The 22,833-nt window shown below is 42.6% G+C and overlaps 1 protein-coding gene and 1 pseudogene across 1 annotated transcript in view; one reads left to right on the forward strand and one right to left on the reverse strand.

Moving 5' to 3' along the window:
* Nucleotides 1–1,136: 1,136 nt before the first annotated feature.
* Nucleotides 1,137–19,843, reverse strand: LOC115177012 (sodium-dependent neutral amino acid transporter B(0)AT1-like; annotated as a pseudogene).
* A 1,746-nt stretch (nt 19,844–21,589) lies between these two features.
* The window catches only part of LOC115177013 (FH1/FH2 domain-containing protein 3), a 227,461-nt gene continuing 226,217 nt past the window's right edge, over nt 21,590–22,833 (forward strand). The window contains exon 1 of the mRNA XM_029737456.1: nt 21,590–22,337. Within this exon, the coding sequence (XP_029593316.1) occupies nt 22,173–22,337 (165 nt within the window). The 5' untranslated portion in view covers nt 21,590–22,172. The remainder of the gene's footprint in view (nt 22,338–22,833) is intronic.

The following is a 22,833-nucleotide window of genomic DNA, read 5'->3' on the forward strand; positions in this document are numbered from 1 at the left end:
GCAATCAACTCCATCAAATAAGTTGAAATGTATCAGGAAATATTTAGTTGGAGGATGGCCATGCTACCCTTTTAGAAACAACAACCTGAACCTAAACCCTTGTAACAACCTGAACCTAAACCCTCGTTAGAGCAAGCTAATACAGAGTAGCAAAAGCAGTGGAGATTCATAAAAAACTACAGCAAGAAATAATGAGAACTACATTTGAAGAGGAGTAATTTATGACTTCAGTTGAATAGCTAACTCTGCCCTCTAGTGCTGCAGAATGAAAGTATGCCCTCAGAACAGCCTCAATTCACCGGGGCATGGAATCCTACAAGGTGTCGAAAGCATTCCACAGGGATGCTGGCCCATGTTAACTTAAATGCTTCCCACAGTTGTGTCAAGTTGGCTGGAAGTTCTTTGGGTGGTGGACTATTCTTGATACACAGGGTGAAAAACCCAGCAGCGTTGGAGTTCTTGACACAAACCGGTGCGCCTGACACCTACTACCATACCCCGTTCAAAGGCACTTAAATATTTTGTCTTGCCCATTGACCCTCTGAATGGCACACATACTCAATCCATGTCTCAAGGCATAAAAATCCTTCTTTAACCTGTCGCCTCGCCTTCATCTACACTGAGTTGGAGTGGATTTAACAAGTGACATGAAAAAGGGATCATGTCTTTCACCTGGTCAGTCTACGTCATGGAAAGGGCAGGTGTTCTTAATGTTTTGTACACTCAGTGTATGTTAAGTATTATGTTTACCAATAGATGGCAGTATTGACTCAATATGTAGTTTGCTTCCCACTTTCCGTAGCCCTTTAATGTCTGCTATAACCTAAAGAGGCCTCAGGTAGCTTATGCCAGCTACATTCCTCTAATGTTATTCTAAGTTACAATGAAATACTAAAATGTACTTACGTGTCCGGAGTCCTCGATCTAAGAAGCATCCTCAGATACTACAGTTTTCATTCATAGACATTTCAGTGTACAAGATATTCAGCAATACTATGCTAAAAATATCTCAGTAAGATTCAAATCAAATCACAATTTAAAGTCACAACACACTTTACAGAATGAAAGAAATTAAATAAATAATCATTAATAAATAAAAACAGTACATACGTTTATGAAAATGAATATACGTTAAAGGCTTTGTATTTATTAAGTTTTTATTGGTGGGGAGTTTTTACGGGTAATCAGGTACGGGATTTACCATCCTGAGCCTTGTCGTTCATGTCAATTTGGTTAGAGACTGTTTTGAGCTCTTGCTGTTCAGACTTCTATCTCTCTTCCTCCGTAAACATTTGAAGAGAGCAGTGCCAGGCACAGCTAGACTGGGTATCCCTGCCAGGATAAAGATTATCACATAGATCCAGGCTGGATAGGGCTTCTCCTCCAATGTAGGGAAGTTTTCCTGTAACGGAAGATGAATGGTATAAGGCTTTTAGTATGTCCGTGTTGTCACTGTAATGTACAGTACTCTACCATATGGAGATTATGTGACTAGTGGAGCTATACATGTAAATATAGGCATATGGAAAATCTTTGTTTGTGAGTAGTATGTTAAGAGGCCTGAAAACAAATGACAGCAGCATTTATGTGTTGCAATTTGAATGTTTTGATTTCAACAGATTTATAGACTTGACAGAGCAAAAACCGTACCGATTCAGGATTCCAGGTTTTATATAGGAGCGTTTCGGTGACTTTAGTGATAAAGTAGAACACAAAGATGACAAACATGATGGCGGGGCTGACAAATCTCCATGTGATCTGCCAGAAGAAGTTGGGCTTGTGGCCGATCATGAACTTTATATCATCGTTGAACCTGGCACAGAGAGAGAGAGACACACAAAACTATTGTCATTATACAGTACCAGTCAAAAGTCTGGACACACCTACTCATTCAAGGGTTTTTCTTTATTTTTACTATTTTCTACAATGTAGAATAATAGTGAAGACGTAAAAGCCATAAAATAACACATATGGAATCATGTAGTAACCAAAAAAGTGTTAAAAATATATTTTGTATTTTACATTCTTCAAAGTAGTCACCCTTTGCCTTGTTGACAGCTTTGCACACTCTTGGCATTCTCTCAACCAGCTTCATGAGGAATGTTTTTCCAACAGTCTTGAAGGAGTTCCCACATATGCTGAGCACTTGTTGGCTGCTTTTCCTTCACTCTGCGGTCCAACTCATCCCAAACCATCTCAACTGGGTTGAGGTCAGGTGATTGTGGAGGCCAGGTCATCTGATGCAACACTGGAGGTGTGTTTTGGGTCATTGTCCTGTAGAAAAACACCAATAAGAGGAAGACTTGCTTGGGCCAAGAAACACGAGCAATGGATATTAGACCAGCGGAAATCTGTCCATTGGTCTGATGAGTCCAGATCTGAGATTTTTGGTTCCAACCGCCGTGTCTTTGTGAGACACAGTGTAGGTGAACGGATGATCTCTGCATGTGTGGTTCCCACCGTGAAGAATGGAGGTGGAGGTGTGGGGGTGCTTTTCTGATGACACTGTCAGTTATTTATTTAGAATTCAAGGTACACTTAACCAGCATGGCTACCATAGCATTCTGCAGCGATACGCCATCCCATCTGGTTTGCGCTTAGTGGGATTTGTTTTTCAACAGGACAATGACCCAAAATACACCTCCAGGCTGTGTAAGGGCTATTTGACCAAGAAGGAGAGTGATGGAGTGCTGCGTCAGATGACCTGGCCTCCACAATCACCTGATCTCAACCCAATTGAGATGGTTTGGGATGAGTTGGACCGCAGAGTGAAGGAAAAGCAGCCAACAAGTGCTCAGCATATATGGGAACTCCATCAAGACTGTTGGAAAAACATTCCTCATGAAGCTGGTTGAAAGAATGCCAAGAGTGCGCAAAGCTGTCATCAAGGCAAAGGGTGGCTACTTTGAAGAATGTAAAATATAAAATATATTAGGAATGTTTAAGACTTTTTTGGTTACTACATGATTCCATATGTGTTATTTAATAGTTTTGATGTCTTCACTATTATTCTTCAATGTAGAAAATAGTAAAAATAAAGAAAAACCCTTGAATGAGTAGGTGTGTCCAAACTTTTGACTGGTAATGTACATATTTTCAACACCTAGCAAGTCCAACCCAGTTTACTATGGATGAAAATTAAGCTAACCCGAGACTAGTATTTTTCAGACCGGGCTAGTAGAAAATGTGCCAAACTGGCACAATGGCGAGTGACATTTTGGACCCGGGATAGTAGAATTTTAGGTCTACTAGCCCGGCTGGCCAGTACCAAAAATACAAAAATTCCATCCAATCACAGTTTGTTGTGGTAATTGTGTGTCTTCTACTGTACAGAGGGTAGTGCGTACGGCCCAGTACATCACTGGGGCTAAGCTGCCTGCCATCCAGGACCTCTACACCAGGCGGTGTCAGAGGAAGGCCCTAAAAATTGTTAAAGACCCCAGCCACCCAAGTCATGGACTGTTCTCTCTACTACCGCATGGCAAGCGGTACCGGAGTGCCAAGTCTAGGACAAAAAGGCTTCTCAACAGTTTTTACCCCCAAGCCATAAGACTCCTGAACAGGTAATCACATGGCTACCTGGACTATTTGCATTGTGTGCCCACCCAACCCCTCTTTTACGCTGCTGCTACTCTCTGTTTATCATATATGCATAGTCACTTTAACTATACATTCATGTACATACTACCTCAATTGGCCCGACCAACCAGTGCCCCCGCACATTGGCTAACCGGGCTATCTGCATTGTGTCCCACCACCCACCACCCACCATCTGCCAAACCCTCTTTTACACTACTGCTACTCTCTGTTTATCATATATGCATAGTCACATTAACCATATCTACATGTACATATTACCTCAATCAGCCCGACTAACCGGTGCCTGTATATAGCCTCGCTACTGTTATAGCCTCACTACTGTATATAGCCTCACTACTGTTATTTTTCGCTGTCTTTTTACTGTTGTTTTTATTTCTTTACTTACCTATTGTTCACCTAATACCTTTTTTGCACTGTTGGTTAGAGCCTGTAAGTAAGCATTTCACTGTAAGGTCTACACCTGTTGTATTCGACGCACGTGACAAATAAACTTTGATTTGATTTGATTGAATGTTTCGAACTCAACCCCCCATCTCACAGAATGAATTTATTACTCACCTATCAATACCATAGAGGTACACAACCCCGACCATCTCACAGAATGCAATGATCAGCAGAGGAATGGACCCGCCATAGCTGTCAAAGAGTGACAGCCAGTAGTTCCCTGAGCCTTGGACAAATAGCAGTCCAACAATGCAGCAGAGGACACACGTTATCCCTGTAACAGAATAAAGAACATGAGTTAAAGATATTTAACAAAGAGGCTTCAATCTCTCAACATTGGAAAACATAGGTCTGTATTGCTCTTGTCCAGAAACAGACTGGCCATAGGGCAGTTCGGGCAAATGACAGATAGGCTGGTCCATCTTTAGACCAGCGGGGGGTTTTGGTCCGAAGTAAATTAATGGGCCGGTGTGTTGCCTGAGCTGATGTCCGGTCCCAGTCTGTCCCAACTCTTGTCTCACCTGTGGTGGCCTCCTTGGGCCAACTTTTGGGGAAAACCCCCAGGTCCTGAAGTGGTACAAGAACTCCTTCGATATTGCCAAACATGGAGGACAGGCCGAGACAGAAGAGCATGATGAAGAACAAGACTGACCAAACAGGAGATGCAGGCATCTTAGTGATGGCCTCTGTGAACACGATAAAGGCCAGACCAGTTCCTTCAACCCCCTGCATCAGGACACATAGAGAAGGAGTGGAATTAGAGCCTGTAACATTGTGTTACTACACTGTATAGGACTAGAATATTCAGTGTATAGTTCCCTTTGGGATTGCCATTGCCATATAGTCAAGCTAAAATAATATTCTTATATTGTCAGTATTTATACGATGAAATTAAAAGCATGTGGAGCATGTATGTAAGAGACCTTAGCTAGCTTTAAAACTCTGGTTTCCCATTCACAGATTAGGCCTACTGCTGGACTAAAAAGCACTTTCAATGGAGAATCTCTTTGAGCATGCTTTTTAGTCCGGGACTACGGTTAATCTGTGTCTGGGAAACCAGCCCTAAAAATCATACCTCGCTGAGGAAAGTGTTCAAGTCACAGGTCTTCAAGTTGAGTCCCTGAATGACTTCTGGATGTGTTCCATTGAGACTCTGGAGAACCTGATCATAGTTGCTTTCAGTGACGTTTCCCTCGGGGAGATCAAATGTATTCAGCAGTGCCAGGATATTTCTACAGAATCATTGTGGAAAATGAGTTGACGTCATGGTAACTTTCGTGGTAACATTACATCTAACTATGTCACATCGGCTATCATACTGTCATATCGGATGTAGGGGGCACTGTTAGGTACATTTAGGGTTGCAAAATTCCCCGATTTTACAGAAATCGTGGTTGGAGGATTCCCAGATGTCCTGCTTATCCCATCCTGATTACACGACTCTTCCAACTGGGATTTCTGAAAAACCTGGGAATTTTGGGAAAGGTGACGAATTTTGGCAACTGTACTCATATCATATCGGATGCAGTGAGTACTGTAGTAGGAACATGTCATCTACAGAGACGGGTAGATTCCTACCCGCCAAGACAGTTGTCAAATCTCTCTGTGGCTCTGAAACCAATGATGGTGTAGATGACTGTTGCAGCGTAGACGGAGGTGAAGCCATTGACGGCAGAGATGATCACTGCATCCTGTTCACAGTTGTTACTGGGGATCAAAAACAACAATGTCCTGCTCAAATCAAATCAAATCAAATGCTATTGGTCACATACACATGGTTAGCAGATGTTAATGCGAATGTAGCAAAATGCTTGTGCTTCTAGTTCTGACCATGCAGTAATATCTAACAAGTAATCTAACAATTTCACAACAACTACCTTATATACTGTACACAAGTGTAAAGGAATGAATAAGAATGTGTACTGTCATGACGTTGCCATGTTGGTGAGGTTTATGACCCCCATAAATACCTTCCCACCTTTCCTCTCTCTACTCTACAGATGTGACTGTTGGAAAGCCCTTTGTTAACATAGAGAGAGTCTGGTAACATCAAAAGGGTGGGGAACAGAACCATATTTCGGTAATCCAACCAGCTGAAAATATGCGTTGGTACTTAAAGAATATGATGTCAGATCAGTTGTCGTCTGAGACATTGTTACTGATGATAGGATGACATAAAATGTATCTTGGAAAGTCTAGTCAGATTCACATGGAATTGTTGTGCAATTTAAATGTTTAAATATGAAACTATTTGTGAAAAGATGAAATGTAATTTTAGCTTCTAAATGAGAGAATGGTTTTCATGAAGTAAAAACTCTGCTCACTCAGTGCCCAAGTGAACAGACATTGGTTGTAAACTATGAAACACGCCCTTCTCTCCCACCACTACATAAGCCCCTTTACGAAAATGTAACTTTGTTGTTCCTGAGGACGTGAGGACTGCTGTCCATACGTTAAAAGGGCTAATATCAACTACAGAACTAAGCCAACCTCAGCGTGAGCTCTAGTTGCGAACGTTTGAACGACAATAAACTAACGAAATTAGCATCGTGTTCCCGGTGACGTGAGGACTGCTGTCCATACCTTAAAAAGGGCGAATTTCAACGTGGAGGTGACGATCGACACGCCGGAAGGATGAATTTTGACTATACCAGCCAGAATATAGCATAAGTGTATAGTATGGCAACCTGGTATGAACTTTGAACTCTTATTCACTAAAGAAGAGATACCTCCTAGCCGTTGAGTTAGCAGCTGCAGCTGTAAACGTGGGCTAGGAAAGGACGGACAAAGTATTTGATCTACCACACGACAACGGTACTACAACGTATCCACTTTACCACCAGACATTCTTCAGAGGACAAGAGATCCCTGCTGGGCAACACAGCTTTCCATCTACGACCAATCTATCGAAGCGCAGCTCAGAGTAAATATTTCTTGCATTTTCCTTTTCCAAGTGGGCGTTTATTTAGAATGCATAAGATTACAATAGCATAGCTTCACGACGTCTGATAGAGACCCAAACCTTTTGTTCCTCAGTCTTCCCGCGCTTTCATTCAAACCCAACCCCCTTTCTTTGTGTAACCGGCCGTCATATCGGTTCCGTCCACAAGGGACGTTTTCTTGTACGACATAATTACTAATCAATGTATGATCCATCCTGTGTATATGTAATTCTGTGATTATTTAGGAATTTAGAAAATAAATAATTAAACCAAATTTTGTATTGCTGATTCAACTTGTTAGCCAGGGTTCGTGAAGATAACCAAGAATTTACGACATTCAGATGAGACTGAATACGGTGACAATTAATGATTGACTGCTTTTGAGGTAAAAGATTACCAGGTCTTTAAGAGTTTATTCGGAAGATAACAGGTCTATTAACATTCTTTCTAGATAATTATATTTACATGATTAGTTTAATCAGGTAATATTAATTACAGAGAAATGATTTTATAAAATAGCATGTCATATCACTTAATCTGGCATAGCAAAGACACAACAGTACATATAAATATATGGATGAGCGATGGCTGTGCGGCATAGGCAAGATGCAGTAGATGCTTTTGAGTACAGTATATACATATGAGATGAGTAATGTATGGTATGTAAACATTATATAAAGTGGCATCGCTTAACCTCTATGGGACCGGCGGGACGAATTCGTCCCACCTACGTAACAGCCAGTTGAATCCTGTGGCGCGATTTTTAAAACGTTTGAAATGCTATTACTTCAATTTCTCAAACATATGACTATTTTACAGCTATTTAAAGACAAGACTCTCGTTAATCTAACCACACTGTCCGATTTCAAAAAGGCTTTACAACGAAAGCAAAACATTAGATTATGTCAGCAGTGTACCCAGCCAGAAATAATCAGACACCCATTTTTCAAGCTAGCATATAATGTCACAAAAACCCAAACCACAGCTAAATGCAGCACTAACCTTTGATGATATTCATCAGATGACACACCTAGGACATTATGTTATACAATACATGCATGTCTGTTCAATCAAGTTCATATTTATATCAAAAACCAGCTTTTTACATTAGCATGTGACGTTCAGAAAAAGCATACCCCCCGCAAACTTCCGGGGAATTTACTAACAATTTACTAAATTACTCACGATAAACGTTCACAAAAAGCATAACAATTATTTTAAGAATTATAGATACATTACTCCTCAATGCACACGATATGTCCGATTTTAAAATAGCTTTTCGGATGAAGCACATTTTGCAATATTCTAAGTACATAGCCCAGCCATCACGGGCTAGCTATTTAGACACCCACCCAGTTTAGCCTTCACCAAAATCACATTTCCTATAAGAAAAATGGTCTTACCTTTCCTGTTCTTCGTCAGAATGCACTCCCAGGACTTCTACTTCAATAACAAATGTAGGTTTGGTCCCAAATAATCCATCGTTATGTTCCATCAGCGACGTTTTGTTCGTGCGTTCTCGACACTATCAGAATGGTAAATCACGGTCGCGCGCATGGCGCAGAACGTGACAAAAAATATCTAAATATTCCATTACCGTACTTCGAAGCATGTCAACCGCTGTTTAAAATCAATTTTTATGCAATTTATTCTCGTAAAAAAGCGATAATATTCCGACCGGGAATCTGCAATTAGCTAAACAGCCGAAGGAAAATACTGCACGGGGTCGAATCGGGCACGCGCTTAATTCCATTGTCCTCTGATGGGCCACTTGGAAAAGGGGATTCTGTGTTTCAGCCTGAGGCTGCCTCGTCATCGTTCAGGTTTTTCCGGGGTTCTGAGAGCCTATTGGAGCCCTAGGAATTGTCACGTTACAGCTAAGATCCTGACTCTTCAATAAACAGAAGCAAGAACAACAACACCTTGTCAGACAGGGTACTTCCTGCATGAAACCTTCTCAGGTTTTTGCCTGCCATAGGAGTTCTGTTATACTCACAGACACCATTCAAACAGTTTTAGAAACTTTACGGTGTTTTCTATCCAAACCTGAACAATAATATGCATATTCTAGCTTCTGAGTTGGTGTAGGAGGCAGTTAAAAATGGGCACATATTTTTTCCAAAATTCTCAATACTGCCCCCTAGCCCGTAGAGGTTAAAGTGACTAGTGATACATTTATTGCATACAAATTTTAATTATTAAAGTGGCTAGAGATTTGAGTCAGTATGTTGGCAGCAACCACTCAATGTTAGTGATGGCTGTTTAACAGTCTGATGGCCTTGAGATAGAAGCTGTTTTTCAGTCTCTCGGTCCCTGCTTTGCTGCACCTGTACTGACCTCGCCTTCTGGATGATAGCGGGGTGAACAGGCAGTGGCTCCGGTGGTTGTTGTCCTTGATGATCTTTATGGCCTTCCTGTGACATCGGGTGGTGTAGGAGTCCTGGAGGGTAGGTAGTTTGCACTCGGTGATGCGTTGTGCAGACCTCACTACCCTCTGGAGAGCCTTACGGTTGTGGGCGGAGCAGTTGCCATACCAGGCGGTGATACAGTCCGACTTGATGCTCTTGATTGTGCATCTCTAAAAGTTTGTGAGTGTTTTCGGTGACAAGCCAAATTTCTTCAGCCTCCTGAAGAAACGCTGTCTGTGTGGGTGGACCATTTCAGTTTGTTCGTGATGTGTACGCCAAGGAACTTAACTTTCCACCTTCTCCATTACTGTCCCGTCGATGTGGATAGGGGGCTGCTCCCTCTGCTGTTTCCTGAAGTCCATGATCATCTCCTTTGTTTTGTTGACTTTGAGTGTGAGGTTATTTTCCTGACACCACACTCCGAGGGCCCTCACCTCTCCCTGTAGGTCGTCTTGTCGTTGTTGGTAATCAAACCTACCACTGTAATGTCATCTGCAAACTTGATGATTGAATTGGAGGCGTGCATGCCCACGCAGTCATGTGTGAACAGGGAGTACAGGAGAGGGCTGAGAACGCACCCTTGTGGGGCCTCAGTGTTGAGGATCAGCGGGATGGAGATGTTGTTTCCTACCCTCACCACCTGGGGGCGTCCCATCAGAAAGTCCAGGACCCAGTTGCACAGGGCGGGATCGAGACCCAGGTGCTGAGACTGAGCCTGTCCTAATATGGACACCATAACGCTCTATTTTAGCACAGTTGTCGTGCTTTATAACGTAATTCAAAAGTGTCCCAATACAACATAGTAAAACACTTTTTTTTATAAAATATATAATACATTGATTAAACAATAGTAGTTTAGATGGATGATTGTGACTTACTGCACAGAGTTGTAGCTGGAAAAAGAGATGAGTCCGCCAAATGCTATGGAGAAGGAATAGAACACCTGGGCACCTGCATCCAGCCAGGTAGTTGGATTGGTCAGCTCTGTCAACTGGGACAACACAACGTTTTGTTACATGAATCAGATTTACCTGATTTATATATGACCTATTTATCTGATATCATTTCAGGGATGGGTTTGCATTTGTTTTAGTGTGAGTTTTTTGTGAAGTGTAACGGTGTCCCAAATGGCATCCTATTCCCTGTATAGTGCACTACTTTTAACCAGGGCCCATATGGCTGTAGTCAAAAGTAGTACACTATATAGGGAATAGGTTGCCATTTGGACAACAACACTTGACTTACGTCCGGGGTGAAGAGAAACACGACTCCACTCAAAGAGCCTTTCAAAGTCAGACCTCTGATCAGGAAAATGCTCAACACGACGTAGGGTAGCGTTGAGGTGATATACACAGCCTATGAGGAGAGGGGAGACAGTGATTTCACTATATCTTTATTTGTATTCGCAATCACTGAGACATGATACATAAAACTTCCTTTATACTATTTTATTTGTCCATTTGTCCATTTTCATCCATTGTTATTGGTCATAATTGGATATAAATGTGAACGTTAACATGTAGTCCTGGTCTCAGATAGATTGAGCTGCTCTACCTTCCCAGTGGTCTCGATGCCTCGGATGATGCAGATATAGAGCACGGCCCAGGCACTGACCAGACACAGCACCATCCACCACTGCAGACCCCCGTTCTCACCGATGTCTGGGGTGGTGTTCAGGGTCTCTCAGTACCAGAAGTAATCCACCGGGGAGCTCTGCTCACACTCTGACACCAGGCCTGGGACATTTAGTTAAAGAATTGACAAATAATACATTATTATAATTAGACATACACGACTGGATGATTCATACATAGGTTGCATCCCAAACAGCACACTATTCCCCAGTGCAATACTTTCGACCCGGGCCAATAGAGCTCTGGTCAAAAGTATTACACTATAGGGAATAGGGTGGCATTTAGGATGCAGACAATGTTCAGCCATAGTACATGCAGAGTATCTTCAGATTCCATAATAAATGTACTTCTTCCTTCTTCCTTCTTCCTTGTAATGTAGCTGTCATCCTATGCATAGATGAATTTTAAATGGAATTGACCCCTGACCCCCATCATGTTTCAAATACTATACAGTACATCTGCTACTCTCGGTTGTCATCTATGCATAGTCACTTTAATAAGTCTACCTACATGTACATACTACCTCAACTAACCGGTGCCCCCGCACATTGACTCTGGAGCGGCACCCCCCTGTATATAGTCTTACTATTGTTATTTTACTGCTGCTCTTTAATTACTTGTCACTTTTATCTCTTATTCTTACAGGTATTTTTTTTTAACTGCATTGTTGGTTAGGGGCTTGTAAGTAAGCATTTCACTGTAAGGTCTACACCTGTTGTATTCGGCACATGTTTCTAATACAATTTGATTTGATTTGATTTCTCATTTTTACCAGTCTTGCATGGAGACTGTGTCTGTACTGAACTCTTACCTGTTAGATTGTAATTGAGGGGACACTGGCTCCAAGGCAGCGTCTCTTGGAAGGAGTTAAACAAGTACCACATCACCCAGGCCATGATGGTGTTGTAGTACAGGCTGATCATCAAAGAAACAAACATGGACGCTATGCCTGGCAAGAACACAGAGCAGTGAGTCCATGATGACTTAAGGTTTATTGAAGCATGACGTGTAGCTCTGGTCCCGGGGCGTTTCTCTGCTGCTTACATGCAGCAAACTGCACATTATGTATTTGCCCTGGACCAGAGATAGGGAAAGTGTTGCTTACCAACTCCAGCTAAGTAAGGATGAATTGTTGACCACACGCCTAAACTGCCTTTCCTTAGACGTTGACCAATAGCAAACTCCAGATGGAGCAGGGGAACACCTTCTAGAACCAGTAGGATCAGGAAAGGAATCATGAATGCACCTGAGAACAAAGGGGCCACAATCAAAGCTCTTAAATCATTGGTACATATCCATGACTCTTAGTGACATCTCATGACATACAGACACCTGCAGATGTAATGGAGTGTATATTACAAGTCTTCTGTATCATATATAGGGGTGGCAGGTAGCCAAGTGGTTAGAGCGTTGGGCCATTAACCGAAAGGTTGCTGGATCGAATCCCCGAGCTGATAAGGTAAAAATCTGTCGTTCTGCCCCTGAACAAGGCAGTTAACCCACTGTTCCCCGATAGGCTGTCATTCTAAATTTGAATTTGTTCTTAACTGACTTGCCTAGTTAAATAAAGGTTTAAATATGAAACACCTGTACTGGGGTATGGATAAAAACACAGGGCTCATAGATACACATACCTGTCTAAACATACTGCCAAAAAAGGATAGAAACAGATGGAGAGAAACAATAAAACCACTTGGGAATCACATAACACTGATGTCCTTTTAAGGAGACAAGTCAATACACCTGTTGCAGGCAGGAATGGCTGAAGTAAGGGATTTACTGTGGCACGGGATAGTGATGGTGTTGGTGGTTCAATGTGCAAGTGATTATCCCTCAGTTCACAACAAACACTTCTCAAGGATTTCCTGTCCATTATCAATCTTCAGTAGATAACAGTCTTTATCTGCCTTAACAGTCCTTATGTGTCATTCAGGCGCTTGTAGTCAAATGGTTTCCATAGAACGTGATGGGATGTTACCGTAAGTCCATTTAGGCACTCTCTCTGTATTTAGATAAGATAAGAGCAGAAGTGTTTCCTTCCATTTATCACACTGGGTGGATTTTACTGGGCTACAGCACCCTATCTACCCTGGGTCGGCACAAGAGAACACATGCTGTAGTTATATCCCTCATTATCCCAGTGTATAACCATTAGAAATAGTCTTCTCAATGTTTGCCAACAATACAGTAGATGGCTATACAGTGTCTTCAGAAAGTATTCACACCCCTTGACTTTTTCCACATTTCGTTGTGTTACAGCCTGAATTTAAAATGGATTACATTGAGACGTTGTGTCCCTGGCCTACACACAATACCTCATCATGTCAAAGTGGAATTATGTTTTGTGAAATTCTTACAAATGAATAAAAAATGAAAAGCTGAAAATGTAAGTATTCAACCCCTTTGTTATGGCAAGCCTAAATAAGTTCAGGAGTAAAAATGTGCTTAACAAGTCACAATAAGTTGCATGGACTCTACAATAATAGTGTTTTACATGATTTTTTAATGACTACCTCATCTCTGTACCCCACACATACATTTATCTGTAAGGTTCCTCAGTCAAGCAGTGAATTTCAAAAACAGATTCAACTACATAGACCAGCGACTTTTTCCAATATCTTGCAAAGAAGGGCAACTATTGGTAGAAGGATACAAAAAAAGCAGACATTGAATATTCCTTTGAGCATGGTGAAGTTATTAATTACACTTTGGATGGTGTATCAGTACACCCAGTCACTACAAAGATGTAGGTGTCCTTCCTAAATCAGTTGCCGGAGAGGAAGGACACCGCTCAGGGATTTTACCATGAGGCCAATGGACTTTAACCCTCCTGCTGGGTTCCGGTCGAATTTGACCGATTTACAAGGTTTCTCTCTGAAAATGTAGTTCATTTAATCTGATTGTCATAAGGTTCCATGACTTTGTCCACACAGGGCATCTGAACACACAAAATACATTTTGATGATTTTCATAACATTTTGGGTGTTTTATTTTAACTTTTGTACACCTGTGGTGTTCACTGTCAAAAATGACCGGTCATTAGAAATGAATGGGTGAGACTACAATTAGTGTATAAAATTGAGTTCAAGCACATGCCCATTCATCAGATGGACACACTTCCTCTCCCAGACCCCCACATGCACGTGTGTTTGAGCACACACACACACACACACACACACACACACACACACACACACACACACACACACACACACACACCTCACTCCCCTTCTTGGCTTCCATGGCAACCCCCACAGGAACCTTTCCCCAATAGAATCTTTCCCCCACGGGAACCACACCTGTTGGTATTCTCACAAACAATCGCAACATTGTTTCAATAATATATAGAACTTTTCTCGCAGCTCTGGTATATAAAGCTTTTTTTGAGGCCTTTCTCACAATTCATTCTGTGGCAGCACAATGACCAAACGATATACTGTATGTGAGGCTCTTGATCATATCTTTGATCATGACACTGGTGAGGAGGAGAGAGTCCTTGTTAAACTTTGACACAAAGTAGTCTGTGATAAATAGCACAATATGTTTCATCTGAGTATTTGTTATAGTCAAAATAATCCATACATTATGCTTTTTCTACTCAAAAACTAGTTGTATGAGCTCAGGTCAATGAGGCCAACAGGCCATAAATAGCAAATAGAAGTTCAAAACTTGTAATGTTCACAAGAACTTAAGTTGATAAAAAGATCTAACACAACATTAGGTGATAATATATGTATTATTATGGATTTATAATCAGCTATAATGGGGCGGTCATTTTGGACCGGGAACACAGAATGAATTAATATGAAACGAACTCAACAGGAGGGTTATTAAAACAGTTACAGAGTTTAATGGCTGTGATATAAGAAAATTGAGGATGGATCAACAACATTGTAGTCATTCCACAATACTAAACTAATTTACAGAGTTAAAAGGAAGCCTGTATAGAACAAAAAATATTCCAAAACATGCATCCTTTATGAAATAAGGCACTAAAGTAATAATGCAAAACATTTGAATGAACTTTATGTCCTGAATACAAAGTGTTATGTTTGGGGCAAATTCAACACAACACATCCCTGAATACCACTCTTCATATTTTCAAGCATGGTGGTGGCTGCATCATGGTATGGGTATGCTTGTCATCGACTGGGGAGATTTATAGGATAAAACGAAACCTAATAGAACTAAGCACAGGCCAAATCCTAGAGGAAAACCTGGTTCAGTTTGCTTTCCAACAGACACTGGGAGACGTTCACCTTTCAGCAGGACAATAACCTTAAACACAAGGCCAAATATACACTGGAGTTGTTTACCAAGACGACATTCAATGTTCCTGAGTGGGCTAGTTACAGATTTTACTTAAATCAGCTTGAAGATCTATGGCAAGACTTGAAAATGGCTGTCTAGCAATGATCAACAACCAACTTGAGTTAGAATAATGTTAAAAATAATAATGTGCAAATATTGTACAATCCAGGTGTGCAAAGCTTTAAAAGATTTACCCAGAAAGACTCACAGCTGTAATTGCTGCCAAAGGTGATTCTAACATGTATTGACTCAGGGGTGTGAATACTTTTGTAAAATGTATATTTCAAAACATTTGCAAACATTTCTAAAAACATGTTTTCACTTTGTCATTATGGGGTATTGTGTGTAGATTGTGAATAGGGAATTCGAAGAAAAATAATTGAATTCAGGCTGTAACACAACAAAATGTGGAATAAATCAAGGGGTATGAATACTTTCTGAAGGCACTGTAGCATCATGTGTTTGGCGACATGGGCAAAGTGCAAATGAATAACTCTGTTAAACTAACTGACAATCAGTTAGATATTTTTCCTGGGATCTATCTATAGACTCCAGGCATGTCCTCTCCATCAGTCATTGACAAGTCATTATGACTGGAGGTGTGATGTAAATCAAGCTTTAACACCTATACAAGGTCTGTCAGCATAAGTAGTAGTAATAAGTTACTACATTAGCTAATGAAATGCAGTGTTTGTGGTGCTGGAGCCTACATAGAGACAGCTCACCATGGAGCCTCCATAGAGACAGATCACCATGGAGCCTCCATAGAGACAGATCACCATGGAGCCTCCACAGAGACAGATCACCATGGAGCCTCCACAGAGACAGATCACCATGGAGCCTCCATAGAGACAGATCACCATGGAGCCTCCATAGAGACAGATCACCATGGAGCCTCCATAGAGACAGATCACCATGGAGCCTCCATTGAGACAGATCACCATGGAGCCTCCATAGAGACAGATCACCATGGAGCCTACATAGAGACAGATCACCATGGAGCCTACATAGAGACAGATCACCATGGAGCCTACATAGAGACAGATCACCATGGAGCCTCCATAGAGACAGATCACCACGGAGCCTCCATAGAGACAGATCACCATGGAGCCTACATAGAGACAGATCACCACGGAGTCTCCATAGAGACAGATCACCACGGAGTCTCCACAGAGACAAATCACCACGGAGCCTCCACAGAGACAGATCACCACGGAGCCTCCATAGAGACAGATCACCTTGGAGCCTCCACAGAGACAGATCACCATGGAGCCTACATAGAGACAGATCACCATGGAGCCTCCATAGAGACAGATCACCATGGAGCCTCCATAGAGACAGATCACCATGGAGCCTCCTGTCATGACGTTGGCCTGTGGGTAAGGTTTATGACCCCCCCATAAATACCTTTCTCCCTTCCCCTCTCTCTCTGACCCTACTGAAGGACTTGAATAGCCTGTGTTAAATATAGAGAGTCTGGGAACATCAAACAAATGGGGAAAAGGAACCATCTTTTGATAATAAAACCAGTTGGAAATATGCTTGATAACGTAATGAGTATGTATGTCAGTTCATTGTTATCTGAGACATTATGATTGATGACAGGACGACATAAACTGTACCTGAGAAAGTATACACCCTCTAGTTATCAGAGTCACATGGAATTGTTATGCAATTGAAATGTTTGATATTGAAATTGTTTGTTAGGAGATTAAATGTAATTTTAGCTTCCAAATGAGAGAATTGGGTTTTCATAAGGAATGTGCCCTGCTCGATCAGTGGCCAACCCTGTGAAGAGACAGGGGTTATAAACGATGAAACACCTCCTTCCCTCCTCTCCACTATATAAGTCTTTGACGAAAAGACATTCACGTGTTCCAGTACGTGAGGACTGCAGCCTCTACGTTAGAAGGACAGACACATATCAAGAACAGAACTAAGCCAACCTCGGCGTGAGCTATGGTATGAACTGGTATGAACTTTGAGCTTATTCACTACAGAAGTGATACTTCCTAGCCGTTGAGTTAGCCGCTGCTAACGTGGGCTAGGAAAGGACGGACGACGGATCCAGTCTAACAACCAGACGAAGATACCACCACGTATCCAATTTGCCACCATTGACATTCTTCCACTCCAGGAAGATCCGTGGCCAACCCGGCCAGCATCTACGACCAACCTACCGAAGCGCAGCTCAGAGTAAATATTTATTGCATTTTCCTTTTCCAAATGGGCGGTAATTTAGAATGCATAAGATAATGTATTTACGATAGCTTAGCTGCTGTTTCTTTGTTCCTAAGTCTTCCCGCTCTTTCATTCAAGCCCAACCCCCTTTCCTTTGTGTAACCAGCCATGATACAGGCTCCGTCCACCAGGACGTTTTCTGTATGACATCATTGTATTCTGTGTATTTGTAATTCTGTGTGATTAGTTAGGTATTTAGTAAATAAATAATTAAACCCAATTTTGTATTGCTGATTCAACTTGTTAGCCAGGGTTCGTGAAGATAACCAAGAATTTACAACTTTCATGATGAGACTGAAAATAAGATAAGGGTTAATATTGACTGCTATCGATGTAAAATATTACTAAGTATTTTAAGAGTTTATTCGGAAGATAACAGCTCTATAAACGTTCTTCTGTGGTGCCCCGACTTTCTAGTTAATTACATTTACATTATTAGCTTAATCAGGTAATATTAATTACAGAGAAATAATTTTATAAGTTAGCATGTCATATCACTTAATCCGGCATAGCCAAAGACACGACACTCCACAGAGACAGATCACCATGGAGCCTCCATAGAGACAGATCACCATGGAGCCTCCATAGAGACAGATCACCACGGAGCCTCCATAGAGACAGATCACCACGGAGCCTCCATAGAGACAGATCACCATGGAGCCTCCATAGAGACAGATCACCATGGAGCCTACATAGAGACAGATCACCATGGAGCCTCCATAGAGACAGATCACCATGGAGCCTACATAGAGACAGATCACCATGGAGCCTCCGTAGAGACAGATCACCATGGAGCCTCCATAGAGACAGATCACCATGGAGCCTCCGTAGAGACAGATCACCATGGAGCCTCCATAGAAACAGATCACCACGGAGCCTCCATAGAAACAGATCACCATGGAGCCTCCGTAGAGACAGATCACCATGGAGCCTACATAGAGACAGAGACAGATCACCATGGTTAGACTACACATAAACTAGTGACATAAACAGCAGACATGTTTTTCACTGTTCTCATTAGTTCTGTGTTTTTATTGTATTGTAAGTACACTTATTGTACCTTAGAACAGTGGAACAATGTGTGCAATGTGTAATTAGAATATGTGTTAAACTGCACCTACAATAATAAGAACACTGTAAAGTAAAGCAAAATCAGTATTTTCCCACGGTCACCAAATACAGATTGTACATCAAGCAAATCAGAGAAGAACATGAGCTTTCCCTGTACAAGTGATCCCATCCAACCCCATCCAACCCCACCACACCACAGCACAGCCCATCCAACCCCATCCAACCACACCACACCACAGCACAACCCATTCAACCCATCCAACCACACCACACCACAGCACAACCCATCCAACCACACCACAGCCCATCCAACCCCATCCAACCACACCACACCACAGCACAACCCATTCAACCCATCCAACCACACCACAGCCCATCCAACCCCATCCAACCACACCACACCACAGCACAACCCATTCAACCCATCCAACCACACCACAGCCCATCCAACCCCATCCAACCACACCACACCACAGCACAGCCCATCCAACCCCATCCAACCACACCACACCACAGCACAACCCATTCAACCCATACAACCACACCACACCACAGCACAACCCATTCAACCCATCCAACCACACCACACCACAGCCCATCCAACCCCATCCAACCACACCACACCACAGCCCATCCAACCCCATCCAACCACACCACACCACAGCCCATCCAACCCCATCCAATTCCATCCAACCACACCACAGCCCATCCAACCCCATCCAACCACACCACAAACCATCCAACCCCATCCAATTCCATCCAACCACACCACAGCCCATCCAACCACACCACAGCCCATCCAACCATACCATACCCCATCCAACCACACCACACCACAGCCAACCCCATTCAACCACACCCCATCCAACCCCACCACAGCACTACAACACCTACCTCCCCCATGACTCTGGCAAAGGTAAGGGAATCTCCATACGTTCCCCAGCCCCACACAGAACCCCACGCAGGTGAGCATGTATTGGGTCTTGTTGTCCCATTTGGGCCTGTCTCCACTCCCAGCCTCTTCCGTCTCCAGCTTGTCCAGCTCCTCATGGGACAGGATCCTGTCTTCCAGGCCTGGGTTGGGCAGCTGTAGTCTCATGTTTCCTCCAGTGTAGATGGCCAGGTTCAGCAGTGTGACAGGGGAGAGCTGGTTTATAGGTTACTGGTAGCTGGTACACTAGCTGAGGTGTGGAAAAACTGGTTGCCAACTTTGCAAAACAGCCTTTCAACTGAACTTGTTTTAGTAGATGATTGCTTTACCAAGCTGAAGAGTGACACGTGAAGTTATCTTGTCAAGTGTGACTCAACCAAAACAACACGTTCAACAATAATTTATATATTATCTGAGAGGGAGGTGTCAGGGATGCACAGAGCCATCCTATATCTCTTTGCATATCTACTGTGCACTCTTTCTGATAATGATGTTGATGACACCCGAGGTTCAGATACTGATGTTTAACCTCTAGGCTATAGGGTTCAACACTCAATGTCAGAGGTTATCAACTTCAGGTGTAAAAAATAAGCTCAGCAAAATGTATGGCCAGGTAAATGGTTTATGATTATAGATCAGTAATCATGTTTAGGCCCAGAGTGTTTCTATGATCATGTCTGATGGTCAGGTAAAAACCCTGGCCTTAATCATGTTCCTTGCATCTCTCATCGATAGAAAATCAGTGTTTTGATTGCTCAGCAGAATTGGAAAGGGGGATACCTAGTCAGTTGTACAACTGAATGCATTCAACTGAAATGTGTCTTCCGCATTTAACCCAACCCCTCTGAATCAGAGAGGTGTGGGTGGCTGCCTTAATCGACATCCACGTTATCGATGCCCAGGGAACAACAGTGGGTTAACTGACTTGACATCCGCGTCATCGATGCCCAGGGAACAGTGGGTTAACTGACTTGACATCCGCGTCATCGATGCCCAGGGAACAGTGGGTTAACTGACTTGACATCCGCGTCATCGATGCCCAGGGAACAGTGGGTTAACTGACTTGACATCCACGTCATCGATGCCCAGGGAACAGTGGGTTAACTGACTTGACATCCGCGTCATCGATGCCCAGGGAACAGTGGGTTAACTGACTTGACATCCGCGTCATCGATGCCCAGGGAACAGTGGGTTAACTGACTTGACATCCGCGTCATCGATGCCCAGGGAATAGTGGGTTAACTGACTTGACATCCACGGCATCGATGCCCAGGGAACAGTGGGTTAACTGACTTGACATCCACGTCATCGATGCCCAGGGAACAGTGGGTTAACTGACTTGACATCCGCGTCATCGATGCCCAGGGAATAGTGGGTTAACTGACTTGACATCCACGGCATCGATGCCCAGGGAACAGTGGGTTAACTGACTTGACATCCACGTCATCGATGCCCAGGGAACAGTGGGTTAACTGACTTGACATCCGCGTCATCGATGCCCAGGGAACAGTGGGTTAACTGACTTGACATCCACGTCATCGATGCCCAGGGAACAGTGGGTTAACTGACTTGCTCAGGGGCAGATCAACATATTTTTTTTACCTTGTCAGCTCGGGGATTCGATCCAGCGATCTTTCAGTTACTGGCCCAATGCTCCTACTGTTCACTCACCTGACTACTTACCAAAGTTATCACCACTGAGTGGAATTATTTGTAATTAATACAACAAACTGTTGTAAACAGAATACAACAGAATACAAACTGTTGTATTCGGGCATGTGACAAATACAATTTGATTTGATTTTGATTTGAACATGGCAACACAAAACCAGAACAAATCATCATCGTTATTAATATAATTATAGCTATAGGTAACATATTATAATTTTTCTTTATCCAATCAATTCATACAACAACAATCTTCCAAAGTTACAGTATCTGTCAGTAAGCTACTGTACTGTCCCCACAGGCTACAGGCAACAATGCATTGTATTTCAAGCCTCCCTTCACACGGCCACAGGAGGTCACCAACACGCATATAATGTGAAGGTCCCGTCCTGCATCGCCCTGACAGCGCTGTCTGCTGCTACTGGCCGAGTTTGCGCTAGAGGAGGGAGTCCCTATCCCACTAACGTTACCGTCAGACGCCACAAGTCTAGCAGTACCGTCCTCAGCGCAGTCTGCTTCAGCACCTTGCCTGCCTGGCTGCCTGCTATGCCCTTGGATACTGCCGTCCCTCTCATCGCTACACAATTTACATTATTCTGAACGAGAGAATAATAGCTGGAAAATACTTCAGGACAGGACGAGGGATACTGGATTTATATTACCGTGTGACGGCGTTCAGTGTCTTTATTTCTGTGAGCCTGTATGGGGCGAATGGAGAGGAGGGTGCATCGATAATTGAGGGAGCAGAGCAGGACTTGCTGCCTGCTGCAGAAAACCTGACAGCTCGGTGGATTTGGATTTGTTGCTGGGACCAGCAGTCGGGCGCGGGGTTGCGCGTCATATCAAAGGATTTCTCCAGAAGGAGCGCTTCTACTTTTTGAAACCTGAGTTCTAAAAAACCGTCTTGCATGGATACAACATCATGGCTACGTTTGTATGCAGGGTACAGTTCTTAGATGATACTGATCCATTCAACAGCACCAATTTTCCTGAGCCGACCAGACCGCCTCAGTACACTTTCAGGGAAGATATCCCCCTTATCAATCAGATCGCTGGAGTCCACAGGCTTCTCAAAGCCCCACACAAGGTATGTCAAGTGTTGTATGTCTTTATTAGTTCTGGCAACTTAATTTTTTTGTATGCTTTGCCATTTTTCTATCCATAGAAATTGGAGAATGTAGCCAATTTGGGTTGTTTTGTCATATCAATATTGACGTCCTAGAACAGTGATGTCAATGGTAATGACATAATAATGCAATTGTAACTCTTGCAAACTCATATTCCTAACTCAAAATTGTTAGTCAACATAGTTATTTTACTGTGTTCACTTTCACATGTGAATTAGTTTTAGGCTTTGGCACCACTGAGTCACCAGTATGACAAAAGTTAATGATTAGATTATTTTTTCTGAAATGGAGGACATATTGATCTATTTCAGGACCAAATGTAACCAATCATAATCAAGCGTCCAGTCAAGTGTTAACAGGTTTCAGGATGGGTACTGTACATCAGTGATTTGGGTCAGCCTACACAGGATATCCATGGCTATGACTCCCCACAATAGCAATGACTGCATGTAATCC

This window comes from Salmo trutta, chromosome 37 (genome assembly GCF_901001165.1).
Source record: "Salmo trutta chromosome 37, fSalTru1.1, whole genome shotgun sequence".
NCBI lineage: Eukaryota > Metazoa > Chordata > Actinopteri > Salmoniformes > Salmonidae > Salmo > Salmo trutta.